The following is a 21,176-nucleotide window of genomic DNA, read 5'->3' as shown; positions in this document are numbered from 1 at the left end:
TTTTCAGGCCTGGAGATACAAGCTTCACTTCTACATGTGTGAGAAATGTGGTCAGGTTTGTCTGCTTCAGATGTAGTAGGACAGGCAAGTTGTTGGTGAATTATACATATACTCAGGTAGATTATGGGATTTAATTAGAATATGGGAGGGAAGACAATGTGATGAAATAAAGCGAAACTAACTAATCTGGATCTAGTCGGTTGGCAAAGTTTAACGGTCTAAAAATTGGCAATAAAAAAAAATAATAAAATATAAAGATCCAGCCTAAACCGGACGTACAAGAGCAATCGGGAGTATGAATAACAAATAACATTTATTTAAAATATATATTATAATGTTTATATCTACCAGAAATTAGACATTCCAAAATTAGTTTTGATGTTAGTGTAGTTCTTTTAAAAACTTGTCAAACAGGTAAGTGCATACTTAGTCATTTTTGCTTTAAAGATCCCATTTGGCGTTTCTGTATCTTTTGAAATTAATTACAAGCGACCGATTGAAGGAATGGTTGAACAAATCGATATTAAACGATCCTAAACTGCTGCCGCATGCATAGGAAACATCGTCGCAGAGTGACCGTTGAACTGTGATGATAACTCCTTTTTTTTAAATTGGGTCCCTGACATCCCACATACATTTAGATATGAAAGACACGGCAACCTTCACCAGCAGAAGCAATCAAAAGATGGACGAATGGAGGGGAGAGTGAGTGCTGTGTAGAAGTCATGTACTGCAGGATTAACAGGTTTTGAAAAGCTGCACAGGTAAAGGTTAGACAGGCTTAACCAGTTTAAGAAAGTAAACATTTTAATGGTTTGGTTCATTCCACTCTGACATCGAATATCCAAAACAGATTTCAGAAATAGAATTTCTCATTAATAAAAGTGCCATCTATCAATGGACACGGACATCTGGGATACATTTCCTTGTTGTTATGCCCGATTTGAAATAAAGGAAAGCCTTCGGCGCGAGACCCTGCATGCAGCGAATGCAGGGACGTGTGGAGCCGGACCGGAAGTGACGTAGCAGAATTGGGGCGGGTTTGGTGTGCAGCGAACTGGGATAGAGGAGGAAAGACGAGAAAAAGGAAGATTCACAAAATAATTAATAAACAACAGCCGATAAAGGAGGACGGATCGTGTAAGTAAAAGCAGGTTTTTTTTATATGCGGCTATCCACAGCACGCTTTGTTGGGTAGTCCTAGGGGTGCGGGTATCAAAGGAATGCTTGCAGGGATTCGAGGATGCATGTTGGGGTCCGGGGCTATATGGATTTGTGGATGCATTTTGGGATCCGTGGCTCCCAAACCGCCGTGCGCGTCCCACACGCGTCCGAACAGAGGCTTATGGTTAAGGTACCAGGGCAACATCGCAGGTGCAGCTCATATGCGGGTAACAGGCTGATGGACAGAAAGGGAAGCCCCACTGAACTATATGATCATGCACGCATTTTGACACCTGCTTTGTTGAACGGGCAGCGCAGAAATGCGGTCCTGCGGAACGCATGTCCTTTTGCATACCGCCCGAGAGCTCGTGACAGGGGAGGGTAGAATGCACATGGGCTGCATTTACTGTTCACCTTGCAGACCAGGACGCTTCGCATGTGTGGTCTGGAGAATGGGGTCGCTTCCCTGCCTTTCGGATGGACACGGCTGGATCAAGCAGTGGGCACGTTTTAAAATAGCTTTTTAAATAATTGGCTTTTATTTGTATCCAGCGAAAGTACGCTCTCAGATGGATTTATCTGAAAGCTGTTTTTGCAAGCTTCCCTTATGATAATGTTTCATTTCCCATCTAACTGTATTTATATAGCTGTTATTAATGTGCGTATTATAGTTATTTTAAAATTTGAAATTAAACTCTTTGTATAACGAAATACGGCATGAATTAGCGGGACAGGAAGAATGTGATTTTCAGACAAACCTATGAACTTTACAGTACGATACCTCTGAACGTTGTAGTGGATGCCTGTGTCCACGGAGCAGCAATGTCACCTTCTGCATATTTATGTGCTGTCCTTCCTGTCCCCAGTGACAGCTGCTGCATTATGAACCCTGTTTACAGCCCTGCATCAACAGGGGCTCCGTTCACAAATACCAAGGGAATCGGATACCCAGGTAATATGAACAGCCTGTTGGGAGCTGTAATTAACAGCGGTCTCCACATGCTGGCGCTATAGTGAAGTTCCTTTCCTCTCCATCTGTCTGTCCACAGCAGGGTTTCCTGTTGGTTATGCAGCGGCCCCCACTTATTCTCCCAGCATCTACCCTGGGGGCAGCTCAGCCTTCCCAGCTGGTAAGAACTCTCTCTCTCTCACTCACACACACACACACACACACACACACTTGTGTTTTTCTATCCATGGAGAACTCCTTACAATTTTTCCAAAACTGTAAGATCTGTTTACTCTAGCAGCTGGTTTCCCACAAACACCCAGTGATCGCTTCAGTGTTTGGTAAACACCTTTAAGGTTCTCTATCTCGCTTAACTCAGGTCAGCTTTGCTCCTCACTTATGGCAAGTGCCCGTTTAGTGAAGTCGATTTAAAGAGTGTGACGTGTCCAGTGTGCCTGCGAAGTCATCTCTGATAATCTGCAGCATCCATATGAATAATAATAATAATAATTCATTTATGGTTTCCTGCTGTTCTGTCATTCATCTGACACCCTTTGGAGTCCTTGGACTGCCTTTCATAACGAGAGATGGAAGCAAAAGAGAATTTAAAATCCTTTGTGAAAGTAATTCTGAGTTACTGAAGGACTTGGCGTCAGACACTTGTGTCAGCCAGCTAGGTCAGCTTCTTTCACTCTCTCTCTCAGTCGCTCACTCAATCTCTCCCTCTCTCTCTCACTCACTTGCTCACTCACCCAGTCACTGACCCAATCTCTATCCCCCTCTCACTCGCTCACTCACTCACTAAATCTCTCTCCCTCTCACTAACTTACTACCTCACCCAATCTCTCCTCTCTTTCACTCACTCACTCACTCACTCACTCACTACCTCACTTACCCAATCTCTCCCCTCTCTCTCACTCACTCACTCACTCCATCTCTCTCCCCTCTTTCTCACTCACTCACTCACTCACTCACTCTCTCTCTCCCCTTAACTCACATACTCACTCAATCTCTCCCCCTCTCACTCGCTCACTCATTCACTCTCTCTCCCCTTCTCACTCACTCACTCAATCTCTCTCCCCTCTCTCTTGCTCACTCACTACCTCACTCAACCAGTCTCTCCCCTATCTCTCACTCACTCTCTCACTCACACACACTCACTCTCACTCACAAATGTCACCATTCATGACAGGTGACATTGAGAATCATCTTTCCCCAAATTCTGAGTCTTCAGTAAGGCTATGACATTTCTAGGACTCGTTTGGCTTTCCTCATATCTTACCCTAGCCCCCATGTAACCACGGTAACTCCTATTTCAGGTTTCACCTCTGGGGTGCCATACAAAATGTCCTGCTCGCCATCGGCTGGCGCGGTCCCAGCTTACTCCTCAACTCCAAACCCCTATCAGATGGCTGTGTACCCCCTGAGGAACCCCTACCCTCACCAGAACCCCTACGCCCAAGTAAGTGCCCCCAGCGCATCCCCAACATGGACGTTCTGGGCTGCCACCTAGTCTCTACTTCATGGGCTTTGATCACAGGGTGCTACTTTGAGGAGGGGGATGGGTCACGCTTCTCTTCCTGTCACTATGCTAGGGTGCATACCTCACCCAGCCGCTGTACGCTGCTGCCCCCCCTCACGTCATCCACCACACCACGGTGGTGCAGCCGAATGGGATTCCCACCGCTGTCTACGCCCCTCCCATCCCCGCACCGCGCACCAGCGGCGTGGCCGTGGGTATGGGTATGGTGGCGGGGGCCACAATGGCCATGTCAGCCGGTAAGACCCCGATTCCGCCCCCCCCCCCCCCAAACATTATGTTCCTCATGGCCAGCTTCATCTTCAGAAGAATATGTTCTCCATTCTGTTCCCCTCCAAAGGAGCTCTGCTGACTGCTCACTCTCCATCTGCCGTGGCCCCCCATCCTGTGACGATCCCTCCCTACCGGACAGCTGGGACCCCCGCTTACAGCTATGTCCCCCCTCCAATGGTGAACAGCTGGCAGTGTGAGTGACAGCTAAAGGTTTTGTCAAAGCCCTCTAAACTTTTTCCCCTTTAATTAAAAATATTGAGCAATGTAGGGCTTTCAGAGAGTAATTATTGCTGCGATAGAACATGTGTAAATTTTATAGGACAGCAGAACTCATAAGGAGTTTTTGATGATAAAGTAACATGACCATGTACCTCCTGTCTCAAAGGGCGCTTTTCCACCGCACAAAGTACGGTACTTTCGGTACTTTCGCTTTTCCATTGACTTCCGGTCGAGTACCAGTACCGAAATCTCGAGTACCGAAAATGCCAAACCAGTTGGGGTACTTCTTTGGTACTTCGGTACTTTGGGGTGGGACTTACAAACGTATTTGCTGTCGATTAGTTATGCAAATAGCCTGCCGCTAAAACACAAAATACAACCGCCATCTTTTGAAACACACAGCGAACAGAGCGATCACAGCGAGAAACAAAATAAAGAGCAGTAGAAACAAAAATATAAAAAAAGTAAAATGGAAGGATGGACAAACGAGGAAACACAGGCTTTAATCGCTATATGGTCGGATGAACAGATCCAGTGGGATTTGGATGTCACGACTCGAAATAAAAAAGTTTTTGCCATTCCGGGCAATTCAGTTTCCCTATGTTTCCCCTGTCACGCGCTGATTTGTACACGGTTTCGCTGTTGTTTTCATGTCTTTTTACGAAGCTCTTGAGGTAAACAAGCCATATATTAATTTTAAAACATTACATGCCTTTTCTATGTTTTTTGTTTTTACAGAAAATAAATGAAATTACTTAATTCGCTGGATAGAGATATTTTTTGATGAAAACGGTATAGTATTGCTTATAAAGACTATATTATGTGTGACGATCTACTGTATTCACATGTAATAATGTACCTGAGTGATTTTCAGACATTTCACATACCACTTTGCTTTAATATTAGGGGAAACATTATTTCCTGATAGACTGGAGAAACATAGGGAAACTGAATTTCCCGATCACCGTAATACCAAGCCGCTTGGAAGAAATGGGGCACACGCGAAACACTGAACAATGCCGCTTGAAAATCAAAAAACATAATTAAATAATTAGTTTGCATTCAAAAGACTGAATTAGCAGTAAACTAATTCTTACTGCTTTGATTGGCTTAGCCAAAGTAAGTGTACCTACGTAAACGTAATTGATGGCAGCATGATTTGGATTTTACTGAATCTTATACTGTGATAGAAGCTGACATAACAATAAACCGCATTTTCCAGCCTCAACTGTTAGTTTTAATTTTGGGCTGTCAGTCAGGGGCGGTCACTGATGATGTCATTTGGCGCCGGTACCATTTTTTACGCCAGTGGAAAACTGACATGAAAGAAGTACCAAACTTTCGGCACTTTATGGAAGTACCGAAAGTACGGTACCTGGTGCGGTGGAAAAACGCGCACAGTCACTTACTAGTCTTTCCATGACATCTGTCCCAAATGCTAAAAACTAGTGATGTACCAATTGATCAGCTAGTGAACAAAAATGGCTGATTTTCGCCCTGATTGACCGATTGCTGGTCAGCGCCAATCAGTCTAAATATGGGCAATTTTATGAGCCAGTCAAGCTTACCCAATGACATATAGGCAGATCATGTGACTGCAAGTGCAATGATTTGGCCGCCATATTGGAGATGTCGAAGCAGTGCCTTAACGCTCTGCAGATTTTGGCTGCAGAAACAGGCGTAGCTCCTGCTCCAGTGATATAACCGTCCACCAGTTAATGTGTTTACAGATCATTGTATATTTTTATCCTGACAGTTGTGTGTTATCCCCTTGCAAGCATACATTTTGCAGTATTCAGAATATCACTGGGTAGTATACTGGTTCATCTGGTATACCTGTTTTAATTTCCCATACGGTATGAATTTATCATATACTGCAGCATAGCTGAGACAACAGCTGTAACGCTTCAACAGGCAGCAAATTTTACATTATTTTTCACTGACTGAAGCACTATGGATCACTGTGCAGACTGTATTGTGCAGTTATAAGTTTATAACAACAATTCATTATCCGCAGCTAACTTTCTTTAGCAGAGTAATGATGAAAATTACTACCAAAAAAAATCAAATATCGTGTGAACATGAGACCCCTAAAATTAATTGAAATACATCAACAGCAAGGGTCCAGACACCTTTATATACATATATGCATTTATATATTGATGTGGGCCCTTGTGTTGATTATATACCATCCTAAAATGTTATCCCAAGGCCGATATTTATGCACATATATACACATGCGGCCATATGTAACATCTTATTATTCTAATGCCTAATAATTTCAAAATCAGATTCCAGATATAAAGTTATAATTTTAACTGTTGGTGGTCTCATTTGTATGATATTTGCTAGAAAATGTGTTTACATACAAACAATGGATGGAGTGACTTTAAGATCCTGTCGTGCTCCAGGCCCATTGGCCAATAGCTGGAGACTTACCTGTCATGTCTAGTAAATATATGTCATTAAGTTGACCAATTATTGTTACCTTTTGACCCAAGTTAGTGGTGGGCGATATGGCTATACTGCAGTTGTATCCACAATGCACATTTCAGAGGTACTGTAAGAACTGTGATACAGCACTGCATGTACAGTGGTACCTCAGAACTCGAATTTAATCCGTTCAGAACTCCGAATCGAATGCTAAAAAGTTCGAGTTGTGATCAAATTTTCTCCATAAGAAATAATGGAAAACCAATTAATTGGTTCCCGGCCCCCAAAAAATATGTTTTTTTTTTTAGCATTTAAACACAAAATGAACCGGATAAAATAAGAAGAGCATATACTGTACTAAACGCATCTAAGCACATTTATCAAAACAGTAATTTGTTAATAAGTAAGAAAATAAATGTATCCAAACTATGTGTAAAGTTAAAAAAAAAACAATATGTCCTCCCCCGATCGTCCGCTCCTTCCGTGTGCCACGCCCCCTAGTTAACCCCGTGTGGAATCCCCGTGTGATCAGCTGATTCTAGTTGTTGTCATTAGTCCTCTGTATTTCGTCCGTGTTTCAGTTTGTTTCCCCAGTCCAGTCATTGTATTGTCCCTCTGTGTTTTGCCTGCCTTACCTGTAATTAAACCCCGTATTCCCCGATACCCTGACGTCTGCGCCTTTGTCTCTGTTCTGTCCCCGCTCGGCACGACAATATTATTATAATTAAATGTATTTATGGTTTATTATTAATATTTAATTAATAAAAAAACTTTATTTTAAAATGTATTTTATTATATAATAATAATTACTGTTACTGTCTATCATTGTCTAAATGTATTTTTACTGTCTAAATATATGTATTCAGCTAGTGTAAACATGCAGGATGCTATCACAGTGAATGCGAGGCTGAGACTGAAGCGTTACCCTTTGTTTCCGCTGAGAGACATGTCGCGTGACTCATTTCCCCGTGCGTACAAGTTATCCTAGGTTGGCGTTCACGGTTTGACTTCTGAGATTCAGATCGAGTTCTAGCTAATTTTTTTTCAAACTGGTTGGTTCAACTTTTAAGAAATTCAAGTTCTAATGAGTTTGAGAACTGAGGTACCACTGTACTTCAATTTGCCAGACAGTTTTGTCCATAGCGACTTACAAGTGAGGCAAATAAATGGCAGGCCATTTAGCTGTAATTCATTTGTAGAGGATATCACAAATTAAATTCTCACAAGTTAAAATGCAAACTCATAAATTCAATTTTAACTAGTTAAAATGCCAATTTGATATCGGAAATTCTATTCTACTTAGTGATATTCAAAACACCTTTCTCATTCATTTGAATGGGAGTTGGAGTTTAAGTAGCCCCACCGCTTATGCCTTAAGAACCAATGGAAGCTCTGGCCTGTCTCCCTCCCAGGTTGAAGCTGGCAGAACTGTGTTTAATTTCAGTCCAGTGTTGTATGGTTGGTACTGAAAGCCCAAGGTCTTCACGTGGGGACCTCACTCTTCCTGATGGCGGGCCTCGCGCGGGGAAGAACGAGCACCTGAAAGACTGAGCGTCTCCATGGAAACACTGGCCCCCACCCTGCCCCCCCTTTCCTGCCAGCAAGCACATCTGTGTGTCGTGGACAGTGTCGGATTTTAAACCTGTTATTCTGTAAGTGATGGAAATGAAGTTTAAATTAATTTAATGTGGAATTTGAAGTGAGCTCAATGCATGAATTGTGGGGAGAAAAGCCTGTTAAATTCGACCTGCGGCGAATGGCGTCAAACCATCTAGGGCAGACTGACGCATTTCCTCAAGAAACCTGCAGTTTTTTCTAAAGTGACGCATTAATGTGACTTAAATGTTTCTTTCAGACTTATATGTATGTTAAGTTTACAAATATCAGCGCAGTTTGTGTAGAATAATGCAAGGATCCTTTGTTCTTTGTCTGGTGTAACTGTTTCACTAGGGGTCGCTGCAAGAATGTGTGATGGGAATTCATTCTTCTGCATGGTGTTTTGTCTGGTGGGTACCGTACACACAGTGCCCCTGGTGCTTCTGTGTGCCTGCCTGTGTGTGTGTGTGTGTGTGTGTGTGTGTGTGTGTGTGTGTGTGTGTGTGTGCACGCGCGTGTGCATGCATGTCTAAATCTGTGGGAAAGGGCCAAGAGACAGCTGGGCTGAGATCTTTCCAAAATGAATTTTCATTGCTCTCATAGTCTTTGTTTCCTCAGTTGGTCCAATCCTGTGTTTTATGATTGTCTTACCATATTCAAGTAAACTTACTGATTTGAATTTCCAAATTATTGTTATCTGAAAACGGTACTGGTTAGTACAGGAACCAGTGTAACCTTGACAGCTATTTTTGGAATACTGAGAAAATGTTTTTTCTGTAGGCTTGTATACTTTAAGAATCTCAAGGTTAAGCCAGAAATATGTTTTAATTTTCTTGATATTCATGTTGCTTAATCTCAGATGTAATATCTGTTTTGAAAACTTTTTTATATATAGTTTTTTTGAGTGATGACCAAGCCAATAAATGCAATTATGAGTATTGTCAGTTTTTGTTTATTATTATGTCAGACTACTTATGAAAAAATCTGTGGGACGAAAGAGGTCTCCAAATAAAAAAATGACCTTCCATATGTTAATCGGGGCCAACACCTAAAAATCATAGACATGTTGTTCCCTGAATGGCCAACGGGGGGAGACAAAGCTGAGATATGATTTTGGTTAATCTGGCAGTAACCAGTAGGACACAATTGAGCTGCTCAGGTGTGGACAAATACCGTTTAATGATTATTTCCACATGACTTGAGTGCATGTGTAAACAGACAAACACGTAAAGAATGGACAAAAACCTCTTCTCTGTATTTAAATAAACTACACTTACAGTTCACAAGCGCAATGCTTACCCAAATTGAGAGATTACTACATTTTCTTCAGGTGCAGAGCTTTGTTTTTCAGAGAAGGGTTGGAGCACTCTATACATTTACACTGAACCTCATGCTTTTCCTGTTTCTGACATGTGACATTCCCCATGTGGTCACTACCATCTCTTACAGAGCTCTGTGACAGCCACTGTTCAATGTAACACTGTCACGAGTGACATGAGGCTGCGGGTCCCTCTGATCCATCTAGGTGGAGGTGAAACTGCCTCCATGGGTCACGATGACGCATTTTCATGCAAGTTCAGGACCCCAAAGCTTGTCTATGCACATGCCTGCAGATGGAAAATGCATTGAGAAGGACCCAGTTGGACGGAGCCACATTAAAACTAATCAATTATCTATAAAATTCTATCAATACCTTTCAAAGGATGCAAACTGGTCCTTCAGATATTTAGGCCTTTTAGGGAAAAATCTATTTGTTTCTCAGAGCCAAATAGCACCACCATGTGCAGTGTTAAAACAAACATAAGCAGTAAATATCCTTGGAAATGCTTCCTGTCTTGAAAGTTCACTCCCCACAGAACAAGCCCTTGCTGTTTCAAAGCGCACAGCCTTCCTTTATTCATGAAGAAACAGAAAACAAACCATGTTTACTTGCTGGGGGTTGGGATTAGGGTTTTCCGTTGGGGGCGGAGTGGGTAGCAGGAAAGCCAAACGGTGCTCCACGTGTCCAATCAGCACGCCGTGGGTGGAGACTGCCTGAGCTGTGATTGGGCCGGTGAGGGGCCCGTCTTGGTCAGGAGGTTACAGACGGGTCCTTAGTATCCCCCAATTTGACCTTTCAGACAAACTGGGCTGGCAGAGTTTGTCTTGTTGTGTTTTGCCCTTTTCTTAACATGCCGTGTTTCCTTTAAGTAGCAAAGACCTCGTGTCTGTGGAACAGTGCAGACTGGTTTCTGCTGAAATTACACACCCATCGCAGCATTTCTTACTGCAGCAAACTGATTTTTATGGCTTGAAACACACAGCAGTATTTTTCTGGACAACTGCACGTTTGGTCGCCTTGTAGAGAATTCTTCCAGGAGCGACATACGTATAAGAAGAAAAGCGAAACCTTTGATGGAATAACTGGCCTTCAAAGCAGGCTGATGGCTGCTGCAGATATAACACCTGATTTTTGATAGTAAATCAATAACGGGCAGGCAGAGCAAAATGTGATCTGTAGGAGTCATAATCCTCCATTGGAGAATCTCTGTAGCTCTTACAGATACATGTGCTTCCTGTTAATACTCCACATAACACTCCAAAGTGAAGGACTGAAACGGGGCCACAGAGGTAAAGGGGGGGCTTTGAAACGTGTCACAGACAGTGCGGACAGAGACGTGAAATTAAGGACTGTCCCTGTCACGACAGACAGATGGAATTCCACAAAATCTTTGGGCTCTATCAGCTTCTGTTTGCTAACACAGACAAGATGCTCACTTAAAACCAGAAGTTTACAACCAGAAACGAAAAAGTTCCCGTGGCAATACTGTGACGTGACGATAAACAGTAGAATCTGCAGAAATGTCTGCGTAGAAAAAAACGAAAGATTTCTGCTTGGAGCGAGGCTCCTCTTCATCTTCAAACAAAGGAAAAATAAATACAAAGGTTCATTTATTCGGCACTGCAAAGTTAAGAAAAAAAGCAAGTAACCAAAACAATGAAAAATAAATATTCTCTTCATTAAAGTTCCCACGCAGCAGTCACATGGATTGTGTGGAGCAGTAGTAACAACAGGTGCAGTTGCAGGGGAAGCCACAAGGGGCAGCACCTCCAATCCCAGATCTAAGAGAAGCAGAAACTGCTTCCCAAAAATCCCAGCAAGAGTCTGCAATCCATTCTCCCGATTGTACCCAACTCATAAAGTGCTTCTCAGAGGAACATCATCCCATAGTGTTGAGGCACAGCATCACTGACCAGGATGTCCCACCCTCTCCTCTCTATCACTTCCTGAACGGTGTCAGCCGGCCAATGTTCTGCCAGAAGGTGGAGGCCTTGCGCTTGGGCTCAGCCAGCATGAAGACCTGCTGTGGCGGCAGGGCGGGGTGCAGCGGGGGTGCGGGGGCCAGGCCGGGGGGCCTCTGTCGAGACAGGAAGTCGTAGTACGAACGGGACAACGCTGTGGGGGGAAGGAGAAGACCCGGTCAGTGCCCTGCTCTACAGAGCTGCATACATGTTCTGCTGGGTAATAAATGGTGTTTAAAAATACACCTCAGCAATGAAACATGGGGGGAGGGGTCTCTGGCCTTGTACCTTTGGGCTTCCCCGTTGGATGGATCTTGCACGCGTTCAGCATGGCCTGCTTCCTCTGCCCGTCCGTGATGCTGAAGCCTGCAAAGTCGCATTAGTGGCGTGAGTCCAGAGCGCGACGTTTACCTGACGATAGCGGCGGTCTGGCAGTACTCAGCATTTCCAGGGAGAAGGTGGGTGGATTGAACCTGACACACTGCTCCTCCTTACAGACGCCCGATTCACAGTCAGCGACCGTCTGCGGCTTTACAAACCAGCCGATTACACAAGCGGCTAATTACAGACGTCTAGGCCTGCCATTCACCGCTATGACATCCCATAACCCTAATCGTAGCTGTAACCCTCTCCACAGACTGCATTTGCACTCATTTAGTCTGCAGTAGAACTTAGAAATATACCAACATAATAGAAATCAACAGGTGATTGATAATGATGTTTTAACATGGACAGCAGGACTATATTCTCCTTGAACTTGTGAAGGACTGGCATCCCATCCAGGGAGTACCACTGCTTTATACCCTGAGCTTCTCCAACCATGATGAGTAAGATGGATGGATTCTCATTACAGCTAAAAGTATCCCCTATCCTATTTAACGAGGTGAAAAAGGCACTGGCATTTCCCTGCCACCAGGGGGAGCCTCACCAGTCTCCAGGTCGTGCTGCACCTGCGAGCGCTCATCCTGGAAGGCGCGCAGCCAGCGCTGCTTCTGCTCAGGCTTCTTGGCGCACAACAGCACCTCCTCTCTGGTGGGGCTGGCGGCTGTGGGCCGCAGCTTCAGCGCGTTCCTCACGCTCATGCCGAAGTCCCTGTCCCTGCCGTCCTCCACGTCCAGCACCTCCATGTGGTCCATGTCCACCCGGCCCTTGTAGTAGAGGATGTCACGACGCAGGAGGTCCTGGAGGAGCCGGAAAGATGACAAGCGGAGGCATGTGACTCCAGGTAGTGGCACTATGTGACTTACGGGGAGAGCTTAAGCCTTAAGGAAATAAGATGCACAAATGAACCTTAATGTTGACCTTAATGTTGATGTTGGTACCACCAAAAACAGGCTCACGACACACTGCACACGACACACTGCAATGAATGACATTCCTCAAACTTTCAGCATGCACTCACTTTCTTGCAGTAAATCATCTGATGGTCAAACAGGAAGAACATGCGCAACTGGTTCTTGGCCTGCAGCCTGGAGATCCTGGTCAGCTCGCCTGAGAAGATCAGCTCAGAGCTTCTGCCGAGTACGTCTTCGCCCTGGGCGACAGACAGACGGGCTTTTTCATTAGGGCTGAGGGTCGCGTGCAGTAAGATCTCCACTATGAAGATTCCCAGTGTGGTGGCCCTTCGGATAGCTTGCTCACCTCCCAGTCCTCAATGGAGCTCTGCCACTGGGCAATCTTGTCGATGTTCTCGAGACGTCGCTTCCGCTCATTGATCAGCCTGGCTACGTTCTTCATAGCATTGAGGGCAGCTTCTACATCCTTATAGTCCCTGGAAGGGGAGAACAGCCAAATTAATCACTACACCTCCATCCGTCTCCAGAGAAGAACCTCACAGAGGTGTACACTACCTCCACCTTGTTGATGATGGTTTTATTAGTCAGCTGCTGTTAATATATAACAGCTTGCTGTACACACTTTTCATCTGAGAATGCTATGGATTTCAACCAATTGTGCTAAAGGTACATAGTGCCAGAGGTGGACATTTCAGGTCCAGAAAGTAAAAATCCAAACCAGGATTTTGTTTCAACCAACCAGTTGAGTACTCTGTGACTGTGGCTCTTTATGCTCAACTGGTTGGTTGAAACAAAATCCTGGTTTGGATTTTTACTTTCTGGACCTGAAATGTCCGCCTCTGCATAGTGCATTGATCCAAACATATTCTCTCCTTGACTACAAGGAGATGACATCACCTAATGACAAGTGACACAAGGCTGTGAGTGTCATGGGGGGTATAATTATGTCAGGTTAAAGTGACTTCATCAGGTACCAACTGATAGCACAAGGTCATCCCACCTGTTGTCGACATTGAGGATTTTCCCAACAGTAACACCAACAACACACTGGACCCATACTGAACGCCCAGGATCTTCCAGAGGAGGTAAACCCAGCGTACAGACCCACCCTGGGTACTTCATAGTACTACCCACCCCCCTCCATGCCCCACCTGGCAATCTGGCTTGGTACCTGTGCTGGGGGTTAGTGTACTTTAGTAGCTCTGCCAGCTGCAGTGGGTACTTGCAGATCTTCTGCACTGGCGTGAGCAGGAAGCCATCCAGCGAGATATCGATCATCTTCTGGAGTAGACGGCAAGCCTCAAAGAAGAATATATATTTGTTGATCTTCATGAGGTTGGCGAGCTGGAGACAGGCGTTGGGGTGGTTGTTGCAATATTCTGAGTAGATCTGGAAATCCATTTGCTGGCAGGAAGAAGAGAGACAGAAGATTCATGTCATATCACAGGGCTTACAGTCCGCATTGCTCCCAAACCAAAATGCCAGCTCTAATCCAGTCTTATACCTTCTAATCTCAAACCACAACCTCACTCTGTTGCAGCAGCAATTTTTGGGCTTAACCAGTAACATTAACATGTTTCATTTATAAGTCATCAAGAGTGACTTGCTAAGAACTGATTTAATTACCACAAAGTTGGGATCGGTACAGTGATAAATGTGAATGTTTTCTAGTCTCATCAGATGATGTGATTTCGAAAGGCTAATTAATTCCTCAGATAAATGGAAAATGCCTCAAATTTAGTGCAGCTTAGTGTCGTAATCAAGTCGTAATGTACATAGTCAGAAAAATATTCTACCACTGAAGAACTTGCCAGCTCTGTAGTTGAGTGTAAATGGGGATATGAAGTAAATATTCAGAACAGTGACATTCCTGATTCTGCGTCCTTTTAAATGACTGTTGGTGTCACTCTCATTGTCACTGTGTGGACACACTGCATGCATTGTGTATTGACATCTGTCCTCATATGATTAAGTAAGTCCATCTATCTTCTGAAACCGCTCATGCTATTCAGGGTTGTGGGGGGTCCAGAGCCTATGGGTGCAAGGTGGGGAACAACCCAGGATAGAGTGCCAACCCATTGCAGGGTGTGCTCACATGCCAGTCACTCACACATGCACACCTATGGGCAATTTGGTAATTCCAATTAGCCTCAGCATGTCTTTCAACTGGGGTCGGGGGGGAACATGTAAACTTCACATACATGGAACCCTGGCAGAATTGAACACAGGTCCCAGAGGTGTCAGGCAACAGGGCTAACCACTGCACCACCGTGCCACCCTCACTTAAGCACAGCAGTGGTGTTTACCACCACTCAAACCATGCATTTGTATGGGAGCCCCCGAGAATTGGAGGGCCTGTTGGTCACAAACAGTCACTACACTAGTTTGAGTGGTGTCCCATAAACCACTAGGCTGGCCCTGCTTACGTGCTCTAAGAAGCAGCAGCCAATCTCACTCAGGTGTGGCTGCTCCTTGCAGAACTTCGTCTCCAGGCCCTGGAGAAACACCTTCTGGAACCTGTAGATCTCCTCGATATTGCCGAAGATGGCGTGGAGTTCCTCTTCCGTGAACATGTCTGTCCTCTTGCGGCACTGCTTGATGTAGCCCTGCAGGGGCGGGGTGGGGGCTTGTTCATGTCTGGGAGCACATCCTGAGACACCAGCAGATCCACGTCTCAACCACGAGAGGCCACCATTACGGTCTAGCATGAAAAGATTACCTGCATGTTCTGTTTTGATAGTTTGTGAAGATCTAAGGATTCATTTATGACTTTTGATTTATATCCAATTAAGAATAGCTCAATTAATTAGGTAACTGACACAAAAATGATTCTCTCGAGGGCTTTACTGGAGCCCAAGCTTTTGTAGGACTCTTCAGCAGTGTGGAACATGCCAGACCTCACAGATGTCCTTCAGGTGCTTGATGTAGTCCCTCTCGGTGCTCATAATCTCATTCACCACATTGGCTCTCATCTGGTCCCTGCTGGCCAGACCTGGGCCCAGCAGCCCCACCATGCCAGCCCGGCCTGCTTCCCTCTCTGGGTCTTCATCCACGGGCTCATCCTGGTTGACCCGCAACTGCAACAGAGCAGTTAGGTGCAGCGTATCAGGTGACTGGACCATGCTACGTTAATCTATTAAGTAACTGCACTGGGACATGCTAAGCTAACCTACAAGGGAACAATACTGATGCCTGCAAAGTTAACCATCAAGGGAATGGCACAGATGCATGCTAAGCGGATCTATGAGAGAATGGCACTCGGGCATGCTACACTAACCTGCAAACGGAATGGGATTGAGACATGCCAAGCTAACCTACAAGGAAGCAGCATTAGGACATGCTAAGCTAGCCTACAAGGGAGCAGCACTAGGGCATGCTAAGCTAACGTATAAGGAAGCAGCACTAGGGCATGCTAAGCTAACCTACGTGGAAGCAACACCAGGGCACACTAAGCTAACCTACAAGGGAGCAGCACTAGGGCATGCTAAGCTAAAAGCTGGAGGAAAAAGCCTCATGTCTAAGGGTCCCTGCTCTATTACACAGAGACCTACACAGAGGCATAACAGAACCATAAAGTGTTAGTTGCTTTAGGGAAGTGTTGGAACTAGAAAAGTCTAACTGCATTCTGATACCTCAATTACTAGGTTATTTGCAAGAGCTTTAGCTATATTGCGAACATCACATTTGAATATGAATAGATCTATAAACTACAGCTCTCAGCAAACACTAACCCATAAACTACAGCTCCCAGCAAACACTAACCCATAAACCACAGCTCCCAGCAAACACTAACCCATTAATCACAGCTCCCAGAAAACAGAGGTGTCCTTTGTCCCATTTTCCCACCCAGACCAGCAGCTCAGATGGCTTACCCCACTTTCATGAAGGGTTCCCTCAGTAAATGAATGATCTGTTCCCAGCTTTGACACACCCGCTCTCCACACAGCACAATAAAAAAAGCCCGACTGCTGTTTCTACAGAGCCAGGCCCCCTGAGGACAATGCCAATTAACGTCGTTTCATGATTGTCTTCCAAATGATACTTTCACGGGACAAACTCCATCCTGACCTCTGAGCATTAGTAACTCTGTCGGAGTGATGCAGGGTAATTACAGTCATGTGTGGGTACGAGGACTTCTGCCCAGCTATCTGTGGCGCGGGGAAGGCAGTGTACTGAGATTCTCACCCGAACGAAGCACGCCGGGAACCAGCCCTCGCTGTCCAGAATCCTGCCCCACCACCACTCCCGGCTACTGGCATCCACCACTTCCACGACATCTCCTGCTTTGAAGCCCAGCTCCTGGTCATCCATGGTGACGTGGTCCCACAGGGCCTCGGCGTAGACCACGGCGCCATCACTGATCAGCTGCGGGGGAGGGGGGGGGGGGGGCACAGGTCAGCCAATCAGGGGCCTGACACCACATTCTGCTGCTAATCTCACTAAAAGCATTTCTGAACTTCAGATTCTTTCCTCTCCCAATTTTAGGTATGAGAAAAAAACAATAGTTAAGAAATTTCCTGTCAAAGTCTAGTCCCTGTCTTACAGCACACTTAGAAAATGCTAGCAGAGTCTGGAAGCTTTCATAGCACAGTGCCAGTGCTTTGTCACATTTAATAGCTGCATTGGAAATGGAGGCTGTTAATTAAAGGGTTAGGGTTAGTACGGATGTGCTGGCAATTTTGGTTTTAGCCACATGGGTGACGGCCCTGTTCTAGAAGCTTCCATAGAGGCGGAGCTGAAGCTGGACCTCTGTGGGGCAGAGTGATTAACATGATGATGAAGCGAGCCCGCACGTGATCTGAGCCACGTTGCACCGCTGCCTCCATCTTAAAGATGGAGTGAAGAGCCTGTTGCTTAGCGACACACCTACGGATGCCTGGCCCGCCTCCTGTTTACACCACGGATCATTATGTAACTAAGCTTAGAATCAGCTCCTCTCTGTTCGTCTGCTTCCTTTGTTTCAGAGTGGGGTGGGGGGAGCCTGGGGTCATTGCCACACAGCATAGGGTACATAGGGTGCCAGAGGATGGGATACCAGTCCATCGCACACACCACGAGCATTAGGACCCATGTAACATGGGGAGAACATGCACACACACAGAACTCACAGCCCTGGCACTGTCTGGCAGCAGTGCTGCCCACTGAGCCAATACTGCACCAGCTGTGTGCCAGACAAACAAAATTCATATCATTAAGAGAGAATAAGCCAACATCCTGCAGCCTCAGCCTGACCACTGACCGGAGAGCAAATCCACAGGCCTCGTGGGTTTGGGGAGCATGACATTGGCTATTGGCCTGAGCCACGCAGGGGTCCGTCTCCCTAAACACACGGACAAAAGCGTCCGCCGTCTACAGGGATGGGGGGAGGGGCAACTCAGTCAACATATGGGGTGGGGGTAGGCCTGGGGCTCAGTAATCTGTTAGCCCCCAGCTGCTAGGTTGCCAATGCTGCTGGCATACAGTCCTAAATAAAACAATTCAACCCTCTCTCACCCCCTCCCACTGCCCCCCCCAGAATCCCACAAGGCGTTCGGGTCACAACAATGCCTGGACAAATACCGAGAGGGGTCCTTCACATGATACAGTCATACTGATCACTACACACACACTACTACACACAGACGTACAGAGGCACAGACACAGACACATACATGCCTGACCCTCCCCCAGACTCCCTCCTGATCCCCCCTCCCCCTGTTTACCTGAGTCGGCTTCCCTCGGTGTGTGACGCCCATCCCCCCAGACACGTGAGCTCCCCCCCGGGCCCCTGGCCCCTACTGAAAGGCCAGCAGGAACATGAGCACCACGTTGATGACGACCAGGAGCAGCATGATGATGAAGACCACCACCTTCTGCGTGTCGGGGTGCAGGTTGCAGCGGAGCAGCATGTTCAGGACGCCCATGCGCTGGCGCGCTCGCTGGCTGTTGCGGGCCATGCCTCCTCCTCCGCTGCTGTCGCCGCCTCCCCGTGTCTTCAAGCCCCGTCAAATCCGCAGTGCTCTCCTCCCCGACATGTGGACTCCTTACCGCATCTCACTCTGGCTGCTTAATCGCCGCTCACACAGCTGTGCCTACATCACCTCCTCCCTGTCGCCTCCTCCTTGTCACCTCCTCCCTGTCGCCTCCTCTGCCGCCTTCTCGGCAAAGCGTGCTGGGAAAATGGTGGCGCCGTGCGCTCCGGGCGTGCAGCGGCTCCACCGTCCATCCTGCTCGCTCGTTCACTCGCTTGGCCCCTCTCTCTCTTTTTTTCCCCTGCTGAAGGCGGCCAATCAGCAAGCAGAGCTGGTCGGTATCCTGGATACGGGAGTAGCTGAGGCAGGCCCTAGCAACCCAGGGGAGCTGGGGGGGGTGGGGGGGGGAGCGGCGGCAGGAGGATGCGCCGTGAAGGATCTTAATGAAGCTCGTCTGCCTGGGTGCTGTTTTGGCAGCCCCTCGACCCCCTCCCCCACCCTGAGTCATGCTGATCTCTTAGAAACACAGCAGCCATAGTGGCCGTCCCTGCTGAGCACGTCCCCCACACCCCTTACAGCGCACTCCGCTGTGCTTTAATGGGATTAGTGGAGCACTCTGCCTTTGTGACCCCCCCCCGCCTCTTGCCTCTGTGCTGTTAGATCACACCCCTCTGGACCCCCTCGCCTCATCCTGTGGCGCATGGCGCGCCGATTCCGACAGGGCCATCAAATGCTTGCAGCTTCCAGAATCATCCTTGGGGATTTCCACAGCACGTTCCCAGTCCGTATGGACGATCGGCTGACGAGCGCGGTTTTGAGGTGCAGGTCTGCATGAGCCCAGGGAGGATGAAGAGGATCAGGAGGATGAAGAGAGGTTGGAGTGGTTTTTTAATCCCGACAGTGGAGATGAGCCGCATTAGGTGTAGCGTGGCTTTCCAGTGTCTTCTAAATATGTTACCCCGCCAGGACAACAGGAGAGCAGCCAATCACAGCTCAGGTGTCCGTGCCAACCACCTCGGGAGATGGGCTGTAAATTCAGCAGCGTGGCGTTCCAGAGGTCAATCCTACCCAATCCCATGCCCCTGATGGCTCAGTGTCCCTCGAAAGTGCGTGGTGCACACACACACACACACCTATCTAAATGGGGACCGTCCATTCATTTCTATGGGAAAATCCCCAATCCCAATCACGACACCCTTAACCTCTACCCATCCCTAACCTTAACCATAAGTAACCAACCCAAATACAAGACTTTTGGGGTTTTTATTTTTTTGATTGCAATTAAAGATTTTTATAAAACTGAGGTTATCCAAATGGGGACCTCAAAAGAAATTTCAGGTTTTAATGCACTTTGGGGACAATTTGGTCCTCAAATGTGATCTATGCAAACCCACACACACACACACACACACAGACAATTATAATTACATCTTTGATCACCTTATCCCCCACTCAGCCCCATCCCTTGTCATAAGTATCTAAACAAAATACAAGTCACTTGGCACTTTTAATTTTCTGATTGCAGTTTTTTTTTATAAAACTGAATTTTCCCTTTGGGGGCTGAAAAAATGGTCCCCACAATGTCAAAATAACAAGTTTTTTCACACTGAGGGGACATTTGGTCTCCACAATGCAATATATATATAATACCCTCCCCCCAACACACACACACACACACACACACACACACACACGCACATGTAGGCTAAACATATCCTTATGGGGACCGCTCATTCGTTTCAATGGGAAAAATGCTAACGCTAACTATGACAACCTTAACCCCTACCCTGCCCTAACCATAACCATAAGTAACCAAACAAAATACAAGATTTTTTGCATTTTTAGTTTTTTCATAGCAGTCACCGATTTTTATAAAATACAGTTTTCACTTATGGGGACCAGGAAACGGCCCCCATAAGGTAAAAAAAATGGATATTTATCACGTTATGGGGACATTGTGTCCCCATAAGGATAGGTAAACCCGCTCGAACCCACACACACACACCCACATACACACACACACACATATACACACACACACACACCCACATACATGTGTGTGTCAGGCGGCTGCCTGATGACATTTATACTAATGACCCCTAAAACTAAACTTTAAACAGATTAAACATCATTTTGCCAGTACTATGGTTCCTTAGATTTGTACATATTTACATATTTACTACTCAGTGTCAGTGGCAGAGTAATTACTGCCAGTTCTGCACCCGCTGGCCTCAGCGTCACACAGACGGCGAGACGGTGATACCGCTGTCCCACAGCTGCCCCTGCAGTCCTGGCAGGGTCGGGGGGGGTTACCTCATTGATGGCCAGCTGTTCGCCCGCGCCGCCCGAGTGGCCACAGCGAGGCCCTGAACCCCGAAGGCCCTCGTAGGCGTCCTCCTCACTGCCCGCCTGGCCCCCCAGGCCAACCTGCTCCGGCGTGCCTTCAGGAGTCACCATGGCTAGATGGACGGGAA

At 46.5% G+C, this 21,176-nt stretch overlaps 2 protein-coding genes across 12 annotated transcripts in view; one reads left to right on the top strand and one right to left on the bottom strand.

Annotated features, from left to right (window-relative positions):
- Positions 1–608: 608 nt before the first annotated feature.
- On the top strand, positions 609–9,118 carry LOC111840744 (myelin-associated neurite-outgrowth inhibitor-like). Of its 4 annotated transcripts, XM_023805912.2 has the most exons (8): positions 611–764; positions 955–1,140; positions 2,031–2,116; positions 2,214–2,294; positions 3,433–3,575; positions 3,709–3,892; positions 3,994–4,119; positions 7,991–9,118. In XM_023805912.2, exons 3-8 carry the CDS (start codon positions 2,047–2,049, stop codon positions 7,993–7,995), a joined length of 609 nt encoding a protein of 202 aa, XP_023661680.1. In that variant the 5' UTR covers positions 611–764; positions 955–1,140; positions 2,031–2,046; the 3' UTR covers positions 7,996–9,118. The 4 variants fall into 4 exon arrangements, with proteins under 4 accessions (XP_023661681.1, XP_023661680.1, XP_023661678.1 ...); XM_023805913.2 differs by lacking the exon at positions 7,991–9,118 and having other exon boundaries at positions 609–764; positions 2,217–2,294; positions 3,994–4,191; XM_023805910.2 differs by lacking the exon at positions 7,991–9,118 and having other exon boundaries at positions 3,994–4,191.
- A 218-nt stretch (positions 9,119–9,336) lies between these two features.
- LOC111840743 (rho guanine nucleotide exchange factor 4-like) overlaps positions 9,337–21,176 on the bottom strand; it is a 52,376-nt gene continuing 40,536 nt past the window's right edge. For 5 of the 8 annotated variants that reach the window (XM_023805903.2, XM_023805906.2, XM_023805905.2 and 2 more), the window contains 10 exons: positions 21,016–21,161; positions 16,937–17,116; positions 15,649–15,828; positions 15,178–15,357; positions 13,923–14,155; positions 13,098–13,227; positions 12,859–12,990; positions 12,385–12,637; positions 11,745–11,822; positions 9,337–11,610 (listed from right to left, as the gene is read on the bottom strand). In XM_023805903.2, coding sequence (XP_023661671.2) covers positions 11,435–11,610; positions 11,745–11,822; positions 12,385–12,637; positions 12,859–12,990; positions 13,098–13,227; positions 13,923–14,155; positions 15,178–15,357; positions 15,649–15,828; positions 16,937–17,116; positions 21,016–21,161 — 1,688 coding nt within the window. In that variant the 3' untranslated portion in view covers positions 9,337–11,434. The other 3 variants (XM_072714015.1, XM_023805909.2, XM_023805907.2) reach the window with 3 other exon arrangements.

Source organism: Paramormyrops kingsleyae, chromosome 1 (assembly GCF_048594095.1).
Source record: "Paramormyrops kingsleyae isolate MSU_618 chromosome 1, PKINGS_0.4, whole genome shotgun sequence".
In the NCBI taxonomy this organism is placed as follows: Eukaryota; Metazoa; Chordata; class Actinopteri; order Osteoglossiformes; family Mormyridae; genus Paramormyrops; species Paramormyrops kingsleyae.
This window is presented reverse-complemented; position numbering and strand designations above follow the sequence as displayed.